Source organism: Podarcis filfolensis (genome assembly GCF_964270895.1).
Source record: "Podarcis filfolensis genome assembly, chromosome: 3".
In the NCBI taxonomy this organism is placed as follows: Eukaryota; Metazoa; Chordata; class Lepidosauria; order Squamata; family Lacertidae; genus Podarcis; species Podarcis filfolensis.
Window position 1 is genome coordinate 84654710 of NC_139606.1, and position 21671 is coordinate 84676380.

General features: G+C 42.0%; 1 protein-coding gene across 2 annotated transcripts; it reads left to right on the plus strand.

Annotated features, from left to right (window-relative positions):
• The first annotated feature begins 3221 nt into the window (after window positions 1–3221).
• RNF8 (ring finger protein 8) lies at window positions 3222–21175 on the plus strand. Of its 2 annotated transcripts, none has more exons than XM_083604547.1 (8): window positions 3222–3519; window positions 6904–7032; window positions 9121–9858; window positions 14431–14493; window positions 15740–15829; window positions 16132–16239; window positions 17338–17549; window positions 19628–19974. In XM_083604547.1, the coding sequence occupies exons 1-8, from the start codon at window positions 3397–3399 to the stop codon at window positions 19665–19667; spliced, it is 1503 nt and encodes a 500-aa protein (XP_083460673.1). In that variant the 5' UTR covers window positions 3222–3396; the 3' UTR covers window positions 19668–19974. The 2 variants fall into 2 exon arrangements, with proteins under 2 accessions (XP_083460673.1, XP_083460672.1); XM_083604546.1 differs by having other exon boundaries at window positions 3223–3519; window positions 17338–17542; window positions 19628–21175.
• Window positions 21176–21671: the final 496 nt, after the last annotated feature.

The following is a 21671-nucleotide window of genomic DNA, read 5'->3' on the forward strand; positions in this document are numbered from 1 at the left end:
CAAACAGCCTGCAGGGAAAGGGAAATGAGCTGTATTTGAGCGGCCTGCTCTCCTTTCAGCAGCTGAACTGCTGTAGCTTGAGCTCACATCATACTGCTAGTGCTGGTGTGTATGAATTGCTTTGCTGGTTATTAGGCTGCAATTCACAAAATAACCTCCCCCCACCCTGGAGTCCAAGGCTGGTGGAACCCCCGGAATCAAATGACATGTGAGAGTAGACAATTCTATGCATGCTTTAAAAACATTCCTTTCCTAGGAAAACGAAGGTGCACAACAAAGAAAGCGAAATCAAGCTACAAGTTGCATCCTCCAGTTAAATAAAGAGGAAATGGTATTACTGGAGTGTAGGGAAACGGGCAATTGCAGCAAAATGATGCTGAGCGTCCTCATGCCCTAATGCAGGCACCCTGCAAACTCGGCCCTCCAACTGTTTTGGGACTACAACTCCCATCATCCCTAGCTAACAGGACCAGTGGTCAGGGATGATGGGAACTGTAGTCCCAAAACAGCTGGAGGGGCGAGTTTGGGGATGCCTGCTAATGGAAGTGTGATGGATGGCAAAGTCTTATTGGGAGAAGGAGATCATCCTCGTTCAGTGCAGGTCTTTAAAAAAGTCCTTCGCCTTGGGCAAGACAAGGGAAGGTCAAGCACACAGAATCGCTTCTCACTAATTGTTGGACTCAGGTGGGATTGCAAAACCTGTAGATGATTTGCTATGTAAATACGTTGCCGCAGGTGTAATTTAGAGCTGTTCATCGGGTCAGCTGAGAAGTTTAAAAAGCCAAGCAGTGCCCTTAGGTTTCAAACCGCTGCCTGTGGGCGATTGCAGGATCCAAGCTATGCATTGGTCGATGGAGCCGCTGGGCTAAGCTGGCTCGAGAGAAGAAGGTCGCTTGGAGCTTACAAGAGGGTGGGAGGGCGATGCTTTCTCTCCTGTCCCCATCAACCAGCTCTGTATATACATGTCGTGAAATGCAGTAATAAATTAAAAAATAAAAATGAAGACGCCACCCTGCAAACGAGTCACGTCTCCTCCCCTTCGCCAAGCCCCCTAGGTCTGTATCCATCCTTTCTCGCTTACGGAGCTGATTTTTATCCTGCTATTGCTCTGAAAAACTTTAGGGCGCCCCCCCTTTTTTTGCTGCAACTCGGATGTTCATGGGACACTTCGCAGAAGCAAGACTGCAGAAAACTTTCTCTTTCTTGGGTTCAGGCAGAATTGCAGAGAATCGTGTAGAAGTTTGGCTTTGCAAATTTAAGCGTCATTTAGAGAAACTGTTATAGTGGAAGGGAGTTAAAAAAGCCAGGCAGCGCCCGCGGGTCTCAAACCGCTGGAAGCGATTAGGGGATCTAAGCTAATGCTCTGCTCGATGGAACCGCTGGGCCGAGCTGGCTCGAGAAAAGAAAGTCGCTTGGAGTTTACAAGAATCTATTCAGGAAGCGGGGCAGCCGGGCAAACACTGAACCACGTCTGTTTCCTGTAACACCTTCAGTCTGATGAAGCTGACCCGTAGATCCCGCATCTGTCATGCACACCAGCGGTGCAGAGGATGTAAAGTACTTTCAAAAGGAGCTGCGGATCGCATTTGCAAAGAGCATGACATTGTTTGCCCAATTAGCCACACCCCTTGCTTAATGGCTCCTTATATGTTTTAGCTGGCAGCGTTACTCGGGCCGGCTTAGCCTAGCGGTTACTTCGGCTAATCTTTGCAGATTCACCAATTGCTTAACGGCAGTTCGATACTCCGCGGGCGCTGTCTGGCTTTTTTTTTAGTCCTCGCAATTTAACTTGATTTATTAACAACTCCAAATTTTATTTACATACCCAGGCTTCTACAGTGTTTGCAATACTACCGTCCTGAGCCCAAGAAGGAAGGAGCTGCAACTCACTTTCTTTCACCCTTCCTTTCTTTTACCCAGTGCCAAAGACTTTTTAGAAAACTGCATTGAGCAACCAAGGCTTCCATCTCTCATAAAGATTTCCCCCAACAATTGCCAACAGCGGGGCTGTCTCCCTTAGAAACGACTCTGTTGCCAGTCAGACCTGCCAGTCCACAAAGCACAAGCATCCCTTCAGCAGGACAGTCTTGAACTGAGAAAGCTTTTGAGTTGTTTATATAGCAAATTGTAATCGTGCTACACATTGCTATAAATGTAGTATATTTTGTAATAAATTCATACTTTACTAAAATTAAGAGACATATTTTCCGAACTTTTCTCACTCTTGGATCTGGTTAGCATAATAGTTGAGTGTCCATGAAAGGAGCCACATAGACTACACTCCTGCAGGAAACTCTAGCACCTGGTGCTGGCTGGGAGCACCAAGGCCACATTAAGGTGAGGGGGGTGGGTTGGGGGCCTGGTTCATTTCCCAAAACAGTCCCTCGCCCGGCTTCCTCCCTTAAAACGCACGAAATAAGGTACCAGAAAATAAACATAGAGACATTAGAAAGACAAACACATACATTACTACATAAGCTGTCATGGATTACAAAAAGTACGCTGAATATGTGCAGTTTTCATAAGTATGAAACTGTACATGCTTAGTGCATTCTCTTGTAGTTTATAAAGGTAGCCCAAATGCTTTTCCTTTTTGTGCTTTGCTGACAGTTGCGACAGCAGGCGATATACCGTGCTGCAGCTGCCCTCACAGTGCAATTCTCTACGTGTCTACTCAGAAGTAAACCTTATTGGCTTCGCTTCAGTGTGAATCGCGCCCCCCTCCTTAAGTCGTTCTGTACTCGGCATGGGAGACCTTTCAAGCCCTCCGGATGTTGCTGAACTACAACTCCCAGCACTCCAGGGCTACTGACCTGCTTGCTGGGAGTGATGGGAGTTCTAGTTCAGCAACACCTGGCCGGCCAAAGGTTCCCGAAATCTGTTTCGCTTGGATTGCAGCCCCTGAAATATTGCCTGTTTCTAAGTAACACCCTCCCCCCCCCCAACAACACTGCTAAACCTGAGAGCAGCAGCAGCGGAAGCTATCTCCTTAAAATCAAATAAACTCAGACGAGAAAGAAAGTAAATGAATACACAGCAAACGAATTATTATTTAAATAGGCCGGCAGTTGGCAAGACCTCCTTCAAACGCCGCCCCCCCCCCACTACATTTGAAGCCTGTTTGTGATACAGCTCACGAACAAACTAACGTAATAACAGCGGCTGCAGCGGCTGTCTCTGGCATCGATTGATCTTGTCTGTTACAGCAGTGGGCGGGGGATGTTTCCCGTTAAAGTGGCCATCTTTGTGAGGGGCAGATGAAGCCGCTCGTAGTTATTTATTTATTTTTTTAAAGGAAAGGGGGGAAAAAAGAAAAGAGCTAGGGCAGGCGGAGCCGATCTGTTCCTTCCGAACCGAGCGATTGCTTCTGCCTGCAGCTCGCGCGGGCAGCGGAAGATGGCGGAGTGCGTTGGCGGGGACAGCAGGGTTTCTCGCCCCTCAGGGGGGCCGGGTCAAACTTGGTGCCTCAAGCGAGTGGGGATGAGCGAAGAGTGGCTGCTGCTGGAGGACGGCAGCGAGGTGAGAGAGAGCGCGGCGAGAGCTGCCCCCCCTCCCTCGAGCGCCGGGGCTTTGAGGGGCGGCGGCGAAGTGAGGGACTGTGTTGGGAAGGGAAAGGGAAAGAGAAAGGAAAGCTGCGCCTCCTGTTGCCCGCATTTGGAACTGCGCCCTCCTTTGCCTCGGAGGGGAGCGCGCGAATTGCCCTCCTCAGCTGAGGGGGCCGGGTCGGGGCTGTGGGATCAATAAAGCAGCTGGGAGGCGGATATTAACTTTCTCATTTGCCTCTTGTACCGTATCCCTCTCAGCCCACTAACTGAAGCTTCTTCTTGTCCTTTCTCCACCCCATGGTTCCCCATAGCCTCGGTCTGAGCAGAATTGTTGTTGTTGTTTAGTCGTGTCCGACTCTTCGTGACCCCATGGACCAGAGCACGCCAGGCATTCCTGTCTTCCACTGCCTCCCGCAGTTTGGTCAAACTCATGTTCGTAGCTTCGAGAACACTGTCCAACCATCTCGTCCTCTGTCGTCCTCTTCTCCTTGTGCCCTTCATCTTTCCCAACATCAGGGTCTTTTCCAGGGAGTCTTCTCTTCTCATGAGGTGGCCAAAGTATTGGAGCCTCAGATTCAGGATCTGTCCTTCCAATGGGCACTCAGGGCTGATTTTCTTCAGAATGGAGAGGTTTGATCTTCTTGCAGTCCATGGGACTCTCAAGAGTCTCCTCCAGCACCATAATTCAAAAGCATCAATTCTTTGGCGATCAGCCTTCTTTATGGTCCAGAGCAGAATTAGGTCAGCCCTAAAAGGCCAAAATTTAGAGCTGGGGCTGAATGGGTTGTCGTCTTCTGTGTTCAAAGTGCTTGTCCCACCTTTCAGTTTAAACTTTTAGGGTAACATTCAGTAAAACAATAAAGCCAGTTAATACAATAAAAAAGCAGTGAACTGCCGAAATAAAACAGCAAATAAAGCAAAGCGCTCAACAGTCAGTCTAGTGGGCCAAAACGTGGTTTGTTGCCCTACCTTGTAATTTCCATCCAGTATTGTTATTATTTATTAAATTTTTATACCGTCCTTCATCCAGGGTGGTTTACAATATAAAAACACAGAAGTGCATAACAGTAACAAACACACGCACACCCAGTTTAATAGGTCATACAGTACATTGTTTAACTGGCCAAAGGCTTGGGAGAAGAGTGTTTTTGCCTGACACCTAAAAATATGCAATGAAGTTGCCAGGCGAGCCGCCCTAGCGGGGGCATTCCACAAACAGGGAACCACCACAGAAAAGACCCATTCTTGTGTTACCACCCTCATATGATTGTGGGGTCCGGGTCAGTTCATATGTGTGCCCAAACATTGCTTCATTTCCTTCTAGAATCTAGATTAAAGTGATGTAAGCGTTTACAGGATCACCTGTAACAGGACCACCTTAAGCATCTTCACTCTGAGCTATATCTTAACTTAGTTAAATGGGACTTACTCTCCTGAATGTGCTTAAGATTGTAGCCACAGAGGTGTCCATGCTGGCACATCTTCATTATTAAAGATTTGACCTTCAGTTTAAAAGAAACTTTCCCCTGCCTAACTTAAAACTTGCCCATATGTTGAAATCTAGTGAACAGCTTTGCTGGTTATGACAATGTAGCTAGCATAATCTAAAGCCAGCCTGCAAGCTTTTGACTTACCAAGCGAAATGCAGTTCACTATTCATAAATGAATAGCAGCCTGCATCAGGAGCTCAATAAGCCTTCTGATTTTGTTATCAGTATGGAATTGCAAAAGCAAAGGTGTTCTCAAGCCCATGGATACATTTTGACTTTGAGTCTCATGCTCCGTAGGCCTGATTAAAATGTTGACCATAATTCTGGGAACAAATGCTGTGGAAGGTTTCACGCTTTTATTGAAATTTATATCCTCCTTAGTGGCTCACAGTGCATAAAAATAAACAACAAGAACCAATACAAGGTACTATAATGAAAGATATGACAGATCTTCAAAGGATGGTTGTTCATGTGCAGTTATTTCGGTAGAAAAGTGTGATGACCTTACAAGTGACAGGATGGAGAAAATCTGTGATTTGTTAGCTGTGTCTATTACTTGGAAGCTCTGTACTTATGAACATGATAATCTCTGAAGCCATATGGTGAGATTGAACTGTGACAAGAGCCAGAAGGCAGGACAGAGTCTCCAAGAATCCCTGATCATATAGAAGCTGTGCAGCTTGAAAATATATTGACAAGCCTTCCCTCTTTTTAAGTCCCTGGAGGTGCTTTGAAAGCTATGCATCAACTGCAGAGCTTTGGGGTGAAGGAGAAATGAAGCATTTAATGTAACCTGAAAGGGGTTTATCTACAATACTGTATATATTGACATCATAGTCCAGATTGTTAAGTATTACGTTAATGTAATTTGAAGTTTGATCTTCATAGAAAAAAATGAATAAATGTCCAATTGCTTAATACAGGCCTAAAGCTGAATTAAATGGGATTTTGAAGAATTTATAACTGCAATGGCATTCTCAGCTGTTATTGGCTACTCAGACTTGTTTGTTAGGCTACTTTGGATTTGCCTGCTAGAGTAAATAGCTCTTTTTACAAATAAACAAATACTCATTTGTGGAAAACTAATGAACAACAACAACAACAACAACAATAGTTCACAGGTTTTAAAAATGTGTTGACTGGGATAACATGTTTAGGTCTAATTAATGAAGAGGTTAATGTTGTAGAGTAAACTTACTTGCCAGGCTTAGCTAGCTTAGCTCTCACCTTAAGGGGAAGGCAATCAAGCCTATTGCTGTACCTCAGTCTACTAGAGAAGCACAGTGTGTGAAGACATTTTGAACTGCTTGCTGCAGCTCAGACCGCATGGCTTTTACAAGCCATTATTGTGTTACTATACCACCTGTGCAACTTTTTCTGAATGCTGTATGGAAAAGTACATGAATCTGAGCTTTGAAGAGTTTGTAAGTAAACCATTTTTAACTTCCCAAATGTGTGGCCATTTTCAATGTTAGAGGAAGAGGAGAACTTTGGGAAGAACTTAGAAGGGCATATTTTAAAGGTCTAACAGCATATATTTCCATGCTTTACTTTGCTGCATATTTTGTGATTTTAAATTTATGCTGGGGTTCTCTCACTAAGGAGTACTTGCCCCAAACTTGCATTTTGGCATCCAGGAAATCATCTTTTTATATGCCTGTATTTCATTGCAACCAACATTGACATATCAAACAATCTTGGCACTGCAACTAAAATAATGGAATACTTGTATGGTGGCTTAATGTATTCCCTTGAATTACTGTAAGAAACTAATGAAATACCCATTTCACAGCATTGAAATCCAGAATAGATATGTTGGAGATATTGGTAAAGGAGATTGTTAATTGCTTGCTTGTTTGTTTGTTTAGGTAAGTATAGGTCGAGGAACTGGTGCTACTTACCAACTGATGTCAAAATCCTGTCCTTTGATGATCTCCCGGAACCACTGTGTTTTCCAGCAAAATACTGATGGGCAGTGGACAGTGATTGATAACAAGGTACGGAAAGTTACTAAAAATGAATTGACTTGAAAGATGCTGAATGTGGAATCCAGTTTGAAAATGTGATCAGGAAAGCTGGAGTGCCAGGCGAACTACATGAAAAGCTAATTTTGTATGCAGTTTGTAGAACAGTTTATGGCTGTGATAATGTATACCTGATTCTGTAGACTTTCTTTGTGAGAATTACCTCAGTAATACAGTGGACCCTCCGGATACGAATTTAATTCGTTCCGGGGGTCCGTGTGCACCCCGAAAAAAACGTAACTAGAGATTCTGCTTCTGCGCATGCGCAAGGCGCGCAGAGCGCTTCTGTGCATGCACACATGGCGAAACCCGGAAGTATACACTTCTGGGTTTGCTGCATTCATAACCTGAAAGTTATGTAACCAGAGTGGTACATAACTAGAGGGTCCACTGTATAGGATTATTTTCTTTCATATAGTACTTGGAATTTATCATCTAGACTACAGAATTGATGAAGTAGCTATAATGAGTGGTATCCTAAGATTTTGTGAGTGCAAGGTTTCTCTGTCCAATTTTGTGCAGTTTCTTCCTTCCACTGTCACCCCTTCCCACCAGTGAAATCAGCCACATTGTTGTTCAGGAAGGCCGACAGACTTATGGAAAGTTTTTTTGGGGGAGCTGCCATGGTAGCGGGGGCTGGTTGCCTGGGAAGCCTGTGGCACACAAAATAGTAGTACTTGTAATAATAATAATATTTATAATAAAAATAATAAAAAATAGAAATCCTACAGCAGCACACATAGGATTTTAAAACAATATATAAAATATACAGTATATACATGAGAAAGATGTAGTACTTATAACCTTAACCAGTAAAACAAGTAAAAAATAAGCCACAAGCTCTGGCGTTAATATTCTTCAAAAAACCTGAACAAACTGCTAAAGTGAGATGGAAGTTCTGAATTCCGTAGCTGGGATGCCATCACCAACAAGGTCCTGCAGTTACTGTATACTGAATTTCAGATGATTGTGGCACTTAATACTTAAAAGTACTACAGAAGTGTTAAAACATGCATTATCTACTTGTAATCCTTATAGCGGGAAAAGCCAGTGTTCTCTTTCTTGCAGATGGGGGTGGGTGGTAATGCTGAGAGAAAGTTTGAAAACGTGGCTTGCATTAGCTCACCTATTGAGTTTATGGCAGCCTTTTCTTTCAAGGAGCATTTGAGAGATACCCCTTTTCATCCACATAGCAGCCCCATGGGGTTGGTTAGGGGCGGCTGTGAGTGGCCATGCATTTGAACCCAGTAATCCCTGGTTCCAAACCCAGCACTCCTGCCCATATTACCACACTGTGTCTCACATTTTGCTTTGGATGCTGTTTTGTCTTGTTGTATGTGCTGTCCTTTTAAAGATAACGCAAATATCTTTTCGATTATTCCCCCCCCCACTTCTTTTGGAAGAGTTTTGTGTAAAGCAGGGGTGGTGAATCTGTGGTCCTCCAGATGTTGCTGGTCTACACCTCTAATCATTCCTGACTATGGGCAGTGCTTGCTGGGGCTGATGAGAGTTGGAGTCAACATCAGGAGGGGCACAGGTTCGTGACCCCAGCTTAAAGTGTGGAGATCCCAAAGATTTTGGTTAGTTCAGCTGATGAAGGGAGACTTGCCACACTTCCAACATATAAATCATGTCTTGAGTGTCATGTGTACCAGGGGCTGTTGTTTTTAAATCTTGATTTATCTTCTCAGGGAGTTGTAATAAATTTCTTTGGGCTACAGTCCCACTTACCTGGGAGTAAGTCTAGGACTAACTTCTGATTAGATGTGCATAGGATTGCACTGCTAGTTTTCTGGACAAATCACTTAATCAGCATGGATACATAAAATACAAAATCTGCTCTTGGCTCAGATGTTTCCTGTTGGAGTGGGAAATACTTGTGTCTCATGCTAATTCTACTCTAGTGCTGGATCGCTGTTTTTTGTTTGTTTGCAGTATTATTTGAGGAGTGCCAGGTTTTCCTTGCTGGCTTGTTTTTCTGGTCTGTTTGTTTTATTTTTTGATGTGCAGAAAAACAAGCACCTTTCCTAGCTCTCTCTTATTATTTTTTATCTTTCCCAGAGTCTAAATGGTGTCTGGCTGAATTGTGAACGCATTGATCCATCACGGCCCTATCTCTTACACGAAGGCGACTATATCCAATTAGGAGTTCCTTTTAAAAACAGAGAAACAGCTGAGTATGAATATACACTAATAAGGGAAGATTGGAAGAAAGTCAGTCCATTTCTGGCGCTGAAAAATGACCAGCTGACAGAGAAAACGAAAGACATGAGGGCTAAGCGTAAAATTAGCTTGGAGGAATCTGAGGCATCTGGAGCGGAAGGGCCTTCCAATTCCAGAACCAAAAGAGACAGGGTGTCTTCAGAAAATGACTCTTTGGGGAAATGTGAGGGAGGCAGGACAGAACTGTCCAGACCAACAACAGAAAACATGGAAACAGTGTTGGTTTCTCCAAGTCCCAGTAAAAAGGAGAAGAAGAAAAATCACTGTAGCACCATTCCGCCTGAGCATGGTTTAGCTCTTCTTTCTAAGGACCATAAAGCCCCAAATTTGGCACAGTCTTGGAATGGTTTGGAACAAATAATGAAAACTCTAGCAGATATGACAAAGCTAAAAGCCAAGATGCAGGAGAAACAGACAGCTGTCCTGAATGTGAGGCAAATGAACAAGTGTGCTCCTGTAGAGATCCAGGTTTTGGAGCAGGAATTGCAGGAACTGAGGGAGCAGTTATGCACTGAGCAGGAGCAGCAACAGCAGCAAGTGGAGCAGTTGCAGAAGACCGTCTGTGAAGAATTGGAGGTAGGTGCAGCTGTGATACTTCACCCACCCACTCTCATGTACCATTTGAAAACTTGCAAGTGTTGAAGTTGTGCCTAAGCAAGAATGATTGGATGGGGGAAAGGTTAGCATTTTTAGCATTGCCATAGTCTCCCAAACCACCACACCTTCATTTTCAGCACTGAGGTTTCTTAGTCCTCCATTTAGTGTGCCTAATGAGCTATTTTCAACAGTGTTGCCAACTTGTTTGAAACTATAGTTTAGCTGCTTAAAAATCCCAGCTGGTTTAGTTATTAGCACAGGGTAGATTAATTATGACATTTCTCCTACACTGAAATATCTGACGACAAGGAAAAAGCATGTGCAACATCATGTACACAGTGTATTGTGGTAACTTATTTCAGTGCTCATACATTGATTAGGCTGCCCAGTCATGTACCATACCTTATTTCATACAAAAATTATCACATGTATAAAAATACTATGCATGAAGGAGACAACACTTGGTCCTGTTTCACCGTAGAGTTTGTATTTTTTAAAATAAGCGCAGCATTTTAAAATTCACTGTAGTTGTTTTATGATGAGATTGGCAAAGAGAGAATTGTTTGCTCCCTGTCCTAATTTCCTCGAATTTCTTGTGTTGCAAAAAGCCCATTGATTAGTGAGACACGTGAGTTGCATTTCTGCAGATGGTGCATCTTTTGGTGAGACTAGGCAAGATAGCAAGATCAGCAACAATGGACATGTTGCTCTCAGGATACTTGATGTGTTTTTAACATGGCTGCATCTACTGGCTTGTGAGCCACAGCTTACTGTATTTGAATGATGGACACCAGAAGATCAGTACTGAAGTGCAAGGCCTCTCCCTCCTAGAGCTATGGGTTCAATAAAAAGATGTGAAGTGAATGGATTGTTGTTGTCTGATGGGCACAGTAGTTAGCAGAATATTGTTTCACTTCCTTACTAGTTGCACAGTCACTTCAGTAGAGATTACAATACTGTTCTTTGCTTTGACCCTAAAATACTTCTAGTTCTTCCATCAGCAACTCTGCTTGAAATTCCTGCTGATGAAGTAGTAGCGCTAAGGAAAGTGTCTAGCAGTAAATGAACAATGGAAATACACTGTGTTTAATTATCTTTGTCCCTGTTTGATTCCTCATGGCCCCTGCTAGAGAAGGGATAAGAATAGGATGGGTGGCAAAACAGAACTTCCCCTTCTGTCTGTGAAAGAAAGCCAACGAGTTTTATCACAGCAGGGTATAACACGGCTTCATTTGGTACAGTGGTACCTCAGGTTACATACGCTTCAGGTTACAGACTCCGCTAACCCAGAAATAGTGCTTCAGGTTAAGAACTTTGCTTCAGGATGAGAACAGAAATCATGCTCCGGCGGCACGGCAGCAGCAGGAAGTTCCATTAGCTAAAGTGGTGCTTCAGGTTAAGAACAGTTTCAGGTTAAGAACGGACCTCTGGAACGAATTAAGTACTTAACCCGAGGTACCACTGTAGTTTGTAACCACAGCGTAGGCTTTAAGTACTTAACCCGAGGTACCACTGTAGTTTGTAACCACAGCGTAGGCTGTGCACACATTACCCCTTCTCTGGCTCCAGTGCGCTCCCACTGCTGGTCTTTGAACCTGAGTAGACATGAAGTTAGCCACAATCCATAGGTATCCTGGAGTCTTGTTTGCTGTTCTTCTAAACAGCCTCCATTGATTAAAAAATGAAAGCCATGGTGAAGCTGAGGTCTGTAGCTCTTAGGCAGCTCTCAGCGACAGCTTCAATGAATTGGAGTTCAGTGTGGGTAAGCAAATTAGGTAATGGGCATCAGATGACGACATCCCCACTCCTTCTCTGGCATGAACAACAACCTAAAAAAGCAACCTGAAACACTGCCAGAAAAAAACCCTCAATGTATTTCAAGGCACCAATGTGCATAAAGCCTGAGTGTGCAATTAAATTGCTAGATCATGGTTAATGCCCTAGCTATTATAACCATGGTGTTATCCCAGCTCTTTATTTCATAGTTCAATAAACACATTCTCCATATCTGTAATACTTAATTTCCTCTTAATATATTGTAATTCTAACCCACTTTGATCATATTATAATTTTGTGATTTTTGAAAAATAAAGCAGTAAGCTTCACCAACACCAGTTGTTCACTAATTTGTCTTTAAAAATCTGTTTTACTTTGATTACCTTTTTTCATGTTTTTACCCATATGATTCCAGCTCTTTATAGGTTTATAGTTCTATATGAACATATAACAAATTGTTTAGTTATCAAAGGAAGCTGTCTTTTAAATAATTTAATAAACATATGATGGGATCTGCTAAATTGAAAAAATCTTTTTAATTACCTCCAGGACCATTCTCCAGTATTTTACTCACCTCTGCACATTCCCACTAAGTGTGAAAGAAATCTCTTTTCTGTTTTTGACAAAGCCAACTATTCCTTAGATTTGTGAGCTAAGAGAAACCTACAACTAATAAGGGTTGTCTGCTAAAACACAGTGATTCATGGCTGCTTCACACGTTACTTCAGTGAACAAGCATGTTATTGCTTGTGGAAGATGCTCACAAATGATTATGAATGGATAAGAAATGTGGCTTGCAATCTATTGTTTTTATTTACATCAAAATGTTTAATAGCTTTGTTCTATCACATTGTATCATTTGTATTGTATTGCGCTTGTGATGGTAAAACATCACCATTGATAGTGTGCGCATGATGGTAGCTTAGGGGCAGTAGGTTTGCTGTGTGTCCTGTCTGTTCCTCTTAGCACCATTGGTGGGACAATCAAGGGGAGAACCATTACACTGACTTCCTGCCACACCCCCAGAACTTTGTCAGAGGTGCAGGAACAAGCTTGTTCTTGAAGAGGTAGAATTGAACTGGGCAGCTTCTTGGGTTGTGACTGTCACATACATTCTGCCATGCTGCCTCAGTCCTTTCGGCAATCTTTTCAGATATGGGGACTGCATTCATTCATTCGTTTGTTCTTTCATTCCCCACCTTTTTGCCTGACAGGGACTCAAGGCGGCTTACAGATAAAGTAAGAATAGCAAAAACAGGGAGTTCCAGAGTCTGGGAGCAGCCACTGAGAAGACCTCTCTGTGTCCCCAAGTCTGCCTATGAGGGTGGCAGGTTTGAGAGAAGTTTCTGCAGCTATTAAGGGCAGTGAAGACAGCTAAGCACACAGTACTAGTTGTGTGAGTGTGTGTTAGCAGCACACACCCCTAACTGTGGCCTAATGTTACACAATTTTTGCTAATTGGAAAGCTCCAATGAGTTTAGTAGAGCTCACCTTTATCATCGTAACCTGCACTTTAAATATTCAGAAACACTTTCTAAAAATGTTTAAACTCACCTTGTTAATGTCCATAAAGACCACACGTTACAGCCAGCAAGCAGGACTTTTAAAACTGCTCTTCCAACAATGTAGAGCAGCTATAACATCCACTGCCTGCAACAGTTATTGTAGGTGACTGCTTCTTCCACCAAGGAGAAAGCCATCAATGATTCACATTCTTGTGATAGCACATATTCTAGCAAGGAGGGAGCAAAGAAGACACTGCTCCGGCTATTTTCCTTCCCTGTTAGAAACATTGGGAGCTACTTTATGCTGATTTAGACCAATGGTCTATCTGTCTCAGTTTTGTCTACACTGGCTGGCAGAGGCTCACTAGGATTTCATATTAGGTTCTCTCCAAGCCCTACCTGGAGATGCCAAGGATTGAACCTGGGGTCTTCTGCACTTAAAGTAGATGCTTTACCACTGAGCTAGGGCCCTTCTCCCTTGCCTATACAACCACAGCAGAGAGAACAAACAAGTGAAGATACTCTAGGCATTACATGATTAGTTAGTGCAGGGGTCTGCAGCCCGCGGCTCCGGAGCCGCATGTGGCTCTTTTACACCTTTGCCGCGGCTCTGGGGCAGATACTAGTGAGGGGAGGAGGCGCATTGTGCGCCCCGACACTCCCCACTGTGGCGGGCGCTGTACTGGCTGTGACGTCGCATGGGGGCGGTGCATTCATTAGTCACGCACCGTCCCGACGTCACCTTCCTGCCCACCCGCTACATTGTAAGGGGGATGTACGCTGGTCACTGTTTTGAAGGGGAGTGAAGAACACACACACACACAAAAAGGTAACTTGTTAATTTAACATTTATTTCTATGAGGAGGAGTAATTCTGAGGGGTCAAACAAAGAAATAATAAAAAAGTGACAAAAAAGTTATTTTTATAATGACGAGTTTTGCGGCTCCAAGTTTTTTTTTCTTCGGAAACGGGTCCAAGTGGCTCTTTTTGTCTTAAAAGTTGCAGACCCCTGAGATAGTGTGTTGTATAGGGGTATGTGTCTCTGATTAGGAATACTGTAAAAATAAAAATAATTGAAGATTTCCTTTTCAGGTTTCAGTTTTGTGTAGGCAGCAGCCATTTTATTGTTATTTTATAACTGCATGGAAGAAAACTTGTTTGACTCCTTTTAGCATATTTTTCCACTAGCTTTTGTTATCCTTCATGTTGTTGTTCTTAGTTCTATATGTCTTTCCTTTACTTGACTGACAGGCTCTTATTTATTGTTTAGGGAGCAAAAGAGGAAGAAGGAGAAGGGAGACTGAAGGAACAACTGACCCAGGTTCTAGTGCAGGTAACGTAGCACAGTGTTAGGTTATTTCCAATGTTTGTATCACTTGATGATGTTCAAATGTTACCCCCACTGGCGAATTGCCAGGATGCTTAGTTCTGCCTCTTGCAGTGAGACATGCTTGATTGGCTGCAAGTAGCAAAAATAGTGGATGATTAGGAAGAACAGAAAAGACAGTATCAAAACCACAAGCAATCTGTAATGATGGCTTGTTGAATTTGATTTTTTCTTGGCTTGGTCCCATCATTTTCTAAGTTATTACTGTTCATCCCACTGCTGCAACACGTTCTCTTCCCTCTTGGCACACCTTCACAAAATGTTACCTGGGCCAGAGGGTCTTTTTCTATCATGAGGATCATTTAGGAAATGTGTGGTAAGCTCTTTGCTAGGAGTAGAAACCTGTTGCTATCCAGATGTTGTTAGACTTCTCCACCAATCCCAACCAGCATGGTCAGTGGTCAAGGATTGGAGTTGTAATTCAGCAACATGTGGAGGCCCACAGGTTCCCAAACTGGATGGTCGCTACTTTTGTGACCAAAGGCAGACTTATTTCCAGGTGCTACAATCATGGGAATTACCGCTGGCCTATAAATGTTCATTCAGCTCCTGATGTTATAGTTATATGAATGAGTACATTCTTAGGGCCAATTCAAGGTGTTGGTATCAGTGAACAAAACGTTGAAGAGCTTAGGACCCAATACTTGAAGGCACACCTGCCCCAGAACCATCCAACCTGAGTTGTAAGGTTTGTGCACAAGACTCTGCTTGTGGTGTCCTCACTAAGAATAGGCTAGGGAGCCACTCCGTATAGAAGGGCCTCTCAGATGTGGCACCCTGTCTATGAAACCTGTAGTAGAAAGCCGGTTGTCTCCCATTTTATGGTCATTCAGGTGACAGCTTCCTATTTTTGCAAGTATTCAGAGCAGTGTCGGCGTGGCCTTATCTGGTTAACTGGGTGTGATACACTGCTGTTAATTGTATTTTATGATTAATTTTATTTTAACTTTGTTTTGTATAGTTCATCTGGTTACCTTTGTACAGTTAGCAGCATCCTTACATACCTTTTGCCTATTCATTTTTCTAATCTAAATAAGTTTTAAGTATGTGTATGTTTTACGGATTATGTTTATTTAGAGGAAATGAGTTATATTCATGCAGTGGGTTGACATATTTTCAGGATGCGAAGTAGAATCTGGCATGCCTAATTGGTATGTTAATGAGAATTTCTGTTTGGTATCTTATTTCTCAGCATCGTGCTTTGATGGAAGAACTGAGCCGTAGCAAGAAGGATTTTGAAGAGATCATTAAAGCCAAGGACAGGGAACTGAAAGAGACTAAGGTATGAACAGAAGAAAAACACACAACAGTCGAAGTTTAGACCTTGCTCCAAAGCCTCCCACTTTGCAGCTTAAGGAAGCTGCTCTCTGCTTTTCCATAGGTTCCCACCACCTTGCTTTTATTTCTACACTGTGGTGAAGTGGAGGGTTTTAGCTGTATATAACTTTAGGGGCATTTTGTTTTGTGCAGATTTTTAATAAAGTTTTCACCTTTCGGAAAGTATGTCTCACGTGCCCAATACATTCTCATTCTTCTACCATTGTTTACCTGATGTTTTTGGGTTCGTTTTCTTCTGGGCCACAGGAAGAGAAGGAGAAGGCACGAGCACAAAAGGAAGAGGCCTTGAGCCACATGAATGATGTGCTGGAGAATGAGCTGCAGTGTACTATTTGCTCTGAACACTTCATTGAGGTAAGATTTGAAAGATGAAACCTTTAAGAAGCAGTAGTAAGTGTACATATATTTTAATCCCCTTTTACTGACACCAAATCAGTCTGAAAGTTGCTGAACCCGATTTTTGTTCCTGGGATTTCTGTGGGTTGGATCCAATGATTCTGTGAGCAGAAGTCTGCTCATGAAACTTCCTGCTCATGGAAGGGATATGTGTGTGATTTACACAATTTCCTTTAAAAGAATTAAATAAACATTTGATTTAATGAATAAACATTATACATGCTATACAAACTCCAAAAGATAATACAGATATTAGAATATCATTTAATGCAACACATTCTATTATATAAATACATCCTTTTAAAATGTGTTCTTTTGTGGGGGGCTATTGGGTTGTTGTTTTTATTAGGTATTTTGTGGTTTTATATCTTGATTTTATTCTGTAAACTGCCCTGAGACCCCTGGGTATAGGGCGGTATATATATTCAATAATAATACAGTAATAATAATAGTAGTAATAATAAAAAATAATAATAAACCTTTTCAATAATCCTACAATATCTTACTAAAAGACCATTGGCATCACAATTATTACATTTTATCATACCTTTAAAATATGTTAAATATCAATCTACTTTTTAAAAATAAGTATACAGATTATTTTCAAAAATCTCAATTTCGAATAATTGCTTCCAAAAATGTACATGTCTAAGTTCATTTCCTTTATAGCGACAAATAAATAATACGTTATTCCTAGTTTTTACACACACACACACACACAATATTACTGGTTTCCATTTATTCATTTCCTCTTTTATCCTTTTATGTGGATGTTTAATAGAATCATAGTTGGAAGGGACCCTGCGAATCATCTAGTCCAACCCTGTGCGATGCAGGAATATGAGGCTGTCCCATACAGGGATTGAACCTGTAACCTTGGTGTCATCAGCATCATGTTCTAACCAGCCAAGCTATCCAGTTCTGACAGTTCCTTTTCTTACATTGTTTTTAGTATTTTGAATTTTATTTTCCATTCTGAGCTGCCTTGAAGCTTCTGTAAATAAAGCGGGATAGAAATCCTAATCTAATGTATTATATATAATATGAACTTTTCAGGCTGTCACTCTCAACTGTGCACACAGCTTCTGCTCCTATTGCATCAATGAATGGATGAAGCGTAAGCTGGAGTGTCCAATATGTAGAGGGACGATATTATCCAAGACACGATCGCTAGTTCTGGACAATTGTATTGATAGGATGGTGGAAAACCTGGATGATGAGACGAAGCATCGCCACCTTTCCCTCATCCAAGAGCGAAAAGGTGAGAGGTGGGTCCTCCATTCTTAAGGCATTTGAACATTCCTTGGCACCTGCGTAGCGTAGTGTTTAATTAGAAATATATTGATAGCAAACTACAGTTAGGTTTCTGTGCCTTGCTTTATTTCTGTTCATGAATAAAGCTTTTTCAGTTTCAGATGCTGTTTTGGAGACAGCATTTCAAAGCTAACAGCAAGGTTGTTGTACACAGACACACACACAGACACCTTAAGATACAAAAACTTAGAAAAATTTAAATAAAGCAATATGGGTTAATCTTCTAATTCAGCCACCTTCTTCATTTCATGCTAGCATTACTTACATTATTTATTATATTTACATTCGATTTTCCGTCATGCAGCTGCTGAGAAGACACTGACTAGAATCTAGCTTTGCTCCTTTAAATTCCTGGGAGTTCACCTTAGTGAAGACCTCACTTGGAAAAACAATATAACTCAGGTGGTTAGGAAGGCCCAACAGAGTCTCCATTCCTCAGGGTCTTGCGAAAGAACAATGTTAAACAACAATTTATGACCTCCTACCGGTCCACAATAGAAAGTGTCCTCTCATATTGTATCACAGTGTGGTACATTGGCTTGACAACCACAGACAGAAAGTCTTTACAGAGGGTGGTGAACGCAGTGCATGATATCATGGGCTGTCCCCTGAGCCTGCTAGATGACATTGAAAGGGATTGTTGCCTTAGGAGAGTGAGAAAAATTCTCAGGGACGATTCACATCCCGGCCAGCACCTCTTTAATCTTCTACCCTCAGGCAGGAGAAATATAAGTATAACCAGTCGTACCAACAGGCTAAAAAACAGTTTCTATCTGTGGGCTGTCAGGCTGCTGAACGGAAAATAATATAGTGCAGCAGACTTTCGGGGTTGGTGTGTTGTGCGACAAGCACACAGAGTGCAATGGGACTGAGTTGGGGGGAGGGAGGCTCAGTTAATTTCATTGTATACAGGTTGTACATGGACAATAAAGGTTTTATTATTATTATTATTATTATTATTATTATTATTATTATTATTATTATATAACTTCAGACTATGCTCTAGGACAGGGGATCCCAAATGGGGTCCATGGACTACCTGTAAGCTTCATTCAGGTGGTCTGCAGTGGGTCTGTGGATTTGTGGTTGAAGATGGGAGAGAGTACATCCGTTATATGAAATATTCGTATTGATTTTTAATTGTATTTTTATTGCTCCTTTTGTTTATTATCTTGCATTGGGTTGTATTACAATTTGACTTCTATGGAATTCAAATTGTATTACAATTAAATAAAATGCAATATATAAGAAATAAAAACAATAAAAGCAATAAAAACCAAATTAATATCATGTAGCCTCTAGCACAGCACATTATAATTGCTACAACAGGCAGAAAAGACCATTTCAGGTGGTTGGCGGGTTGGAATTTGGGGACCACCTCCCTAGGACCAACTGATTAACTGTTATGTTACAAGTGAGGATGGCATGTCTGCTACAAGCAGTCAAGCAGTCTAGAGTTCAGCTTAGAGTCCCAGTGATGGCCAAACTTTGCCCTTCAGCTGTTTTGGGACTACAATTCCCATCATCCCTGACAACTGGTCCTGTTAGCTAGGGATGATGGGAGTTGTAGTCCCAAAACAGCTGGAGGGCCAAGTTTGGCCATCAGTGGCTTAGACAGAGACACCTTGCATTGCTCCACCTCTGTATTGATTTTATGTTGAGACATTGTGTCTCCTTTATTTCTCTTTCTTCCTCTTCTCTAACCCTCTCTGTGCTTTTAAGCATCGTGTTTGAGACAGTTGTGTACTTCCTTGAGAGAAGAGTGGGCATTGGTCCAAGGGAAGAGACAGTATTCAGTATGAAAGACCAGAGCTGTGCAGAATATAAAAGTTTTACCCTTGAGTACTGAAAGCAAAGCCCACTCCCCCTTAGTCCTCATTACCCTTTGCCTATACTGTACTTTTAAATGTATTTTTCCTGCACCATTGAAAAACAAATATACTCCCAAACTTAAATCCTTTGGTTGGGTATTCCTGCACTTGCCTCAAATCACTTTTGCTTTTCTTTTTTTATCTGTGTATTTTAATTGCAGGGAAGCAGGTTGTTGCGGAGAACCCAGCGTCAGAAAGTGAGAGCAGTACTCTCAGCACGTCCTCAGACAGTGAGAGCAGTAGCATTACCTCAACATTAGACAGCGAGAGCAGTAGCCTTACATCTGTGCAGTCCATCATGTCATTAAGCAGCTTTGAAAGTGATGACTATGAGGGAGACTCTGACAGCCACCATGTTATCTGAAATACCTGCACCGTACCCTTGCAGTTGTTTGGAGCCTGCTCTGGATGCTTTCTGGGAGAAAGGATTGGACACTTGGAACAATGAAGAGACTGGAATTTGAATTGTGGATTAAAAGGGCTTGGCAGGGTCCTGTTCTTTTCTTAAGTGAATGTGCGATGTCCTCATCTCTGAAGAGTACGATCGAAAACTGTTAGGCTCAAACCCATTTTTCATACTAGGTGACTAAACCCGTGTTTCTGTTCTTGCTATGAAATTCTTGGAGTTGACAATGTACCACCAAACTTAAATTTAACTGCTTCCCTCCTAATAGGTTGGAGAGTGCCAGCTCATCAGCTAAATAACTGCTTAAGTGTAACCTGATGTAGTACATATTTGCTTTTTGTGTCAGAAAGCTGTTTACACATGACTCATGGGTTCATAAAGAGAATAAGGATATTTACAGCTGCATAAGTCTGGAGAAATTGTCAAGGTTAAATTTACCATGCCCCAAGCCCCAAAGAGTTTGATACCTAGCTTCCCAGAAAAGCATCTTAATCACTTTCTCTCAAGCTCTGTTGCCAAAATTGAGCAGACACAGTCAAAACTGTAGCAGCGCTTTTGCATTTCTCTCTCTCTGTGTATGTGTGTGTGTAGAGTGTGGTAGGAGGGCTTCGGCTGAGTGAAGAAGTTGCATTTCTGAATGAGCAGAAGGTGGCACTACATATTTATCAGTATTCACAGTATGTTGCTGGTACAGCACTATAAGTTTGCAGCAACTCAGGTTCCATTTCAGGGGCTTTGGCTTCAAATTAGCAGGCAAATTGGATTGGCAGCTGTTTCTGTTTTTTGTTTCCTTGATATGTCTTGGGGTGGTTATTTATTTCTTTGTTTAAAAGTTACAATTTATATAAAAGAACAAAAAAAACCTGTCATTTCTGCTCAAGTTGCTTTCATAAGCCAATATCCTTTCTTCGTGTTTCTGAATGTGTGGTACTCCCCAGCTCTGTGTGTCTAGCCAATTGAGTCTGGCTACCTTATTTTTATTGATTCTAGCTTTAATGCTAATGAAGATCACACTTTTATAACTGGATAAAGACACTTAACATTCCCCGTTGCAAGGAGTTCTGAGCCACCACAGTAGTTTACTATTGTCAATAAATTATTGCAAGTTCATAAATTCCATATTTTTTTTGTTAATGCTACTTTGCCCTGAAGATGTTGGTAGTGTAGTTTCAAACAGATGAAATAAGATGCAGGGGCACATAGGCCATAAAGCTATGTTAACTTTTGTTATAAATTATATAATAAGAATGTGTGGTGCCCCTCCCCAATTCTAATAAAGTGGCAGTGTTTTCTTACCAAGAAATGCATGATCTGAAAGCACTTCCTCCCTCAAAACCACCTTGGCGCATGAGCACCAATTTGGGAATCAGCTGGAACAAGGTTATTGGAATGGGTTAAATGAGGCAAACTGCATTGCTATATCAACCTTGTTACACATGATGGTGCACCTAGTTCTCATTGATTTCTGTTATTTGGCAATTTTGGAAACACTCTCGTTTCAGAAGAGGGAAGCTACCTTTCTGGATGTTCTGCTCTGCTATCCCAGCTGCCGTCCCCTGCCGTGACATTGCATCTGCATAGTCATGTGTCAACTTCGAAGTGTCTGTTTCACAGGGTGTTCACTGTGTATGAATGTGCTTACTGGAGACATGCAGCAGTGTATATAGAATTGATATTTTTAAGGGAAACTGTAGTGGATGAAGCAACTCTTAAGAAGACCATGCATTCGATCAAAGGCATCTCCCAGTTGACATGGGGATTATGCGTTTTAAGTGAAACACCATTGAAAATGCCTGCAA

Excerpts from the sequence above, each read along its gene's own strand:
- RNF8 (XM_083604546.1), top strand. The coding sequence starts at position 3,397 with ATGGCGGAGTGCGTTGGCGGGGACAGCAGGGTTTCTCGCCCCTCAGGG. Across the intron at positions 7,033-9,120 it reads GGACAGTGATTGATAACAAG|AGTCTAAATGGTGTCTGGCT; the intron begins GTACGGAAAGTT and ends TATCTTTCCCAG. Across the intron at positions 17,543-19,627 it reads CCTCATCCAAGAGCGAAAAG|GGAAGCAGGTTGTTGCGGAG; the intron begins GTGAGAGGTGGG and ends TTTTAATTGCAG.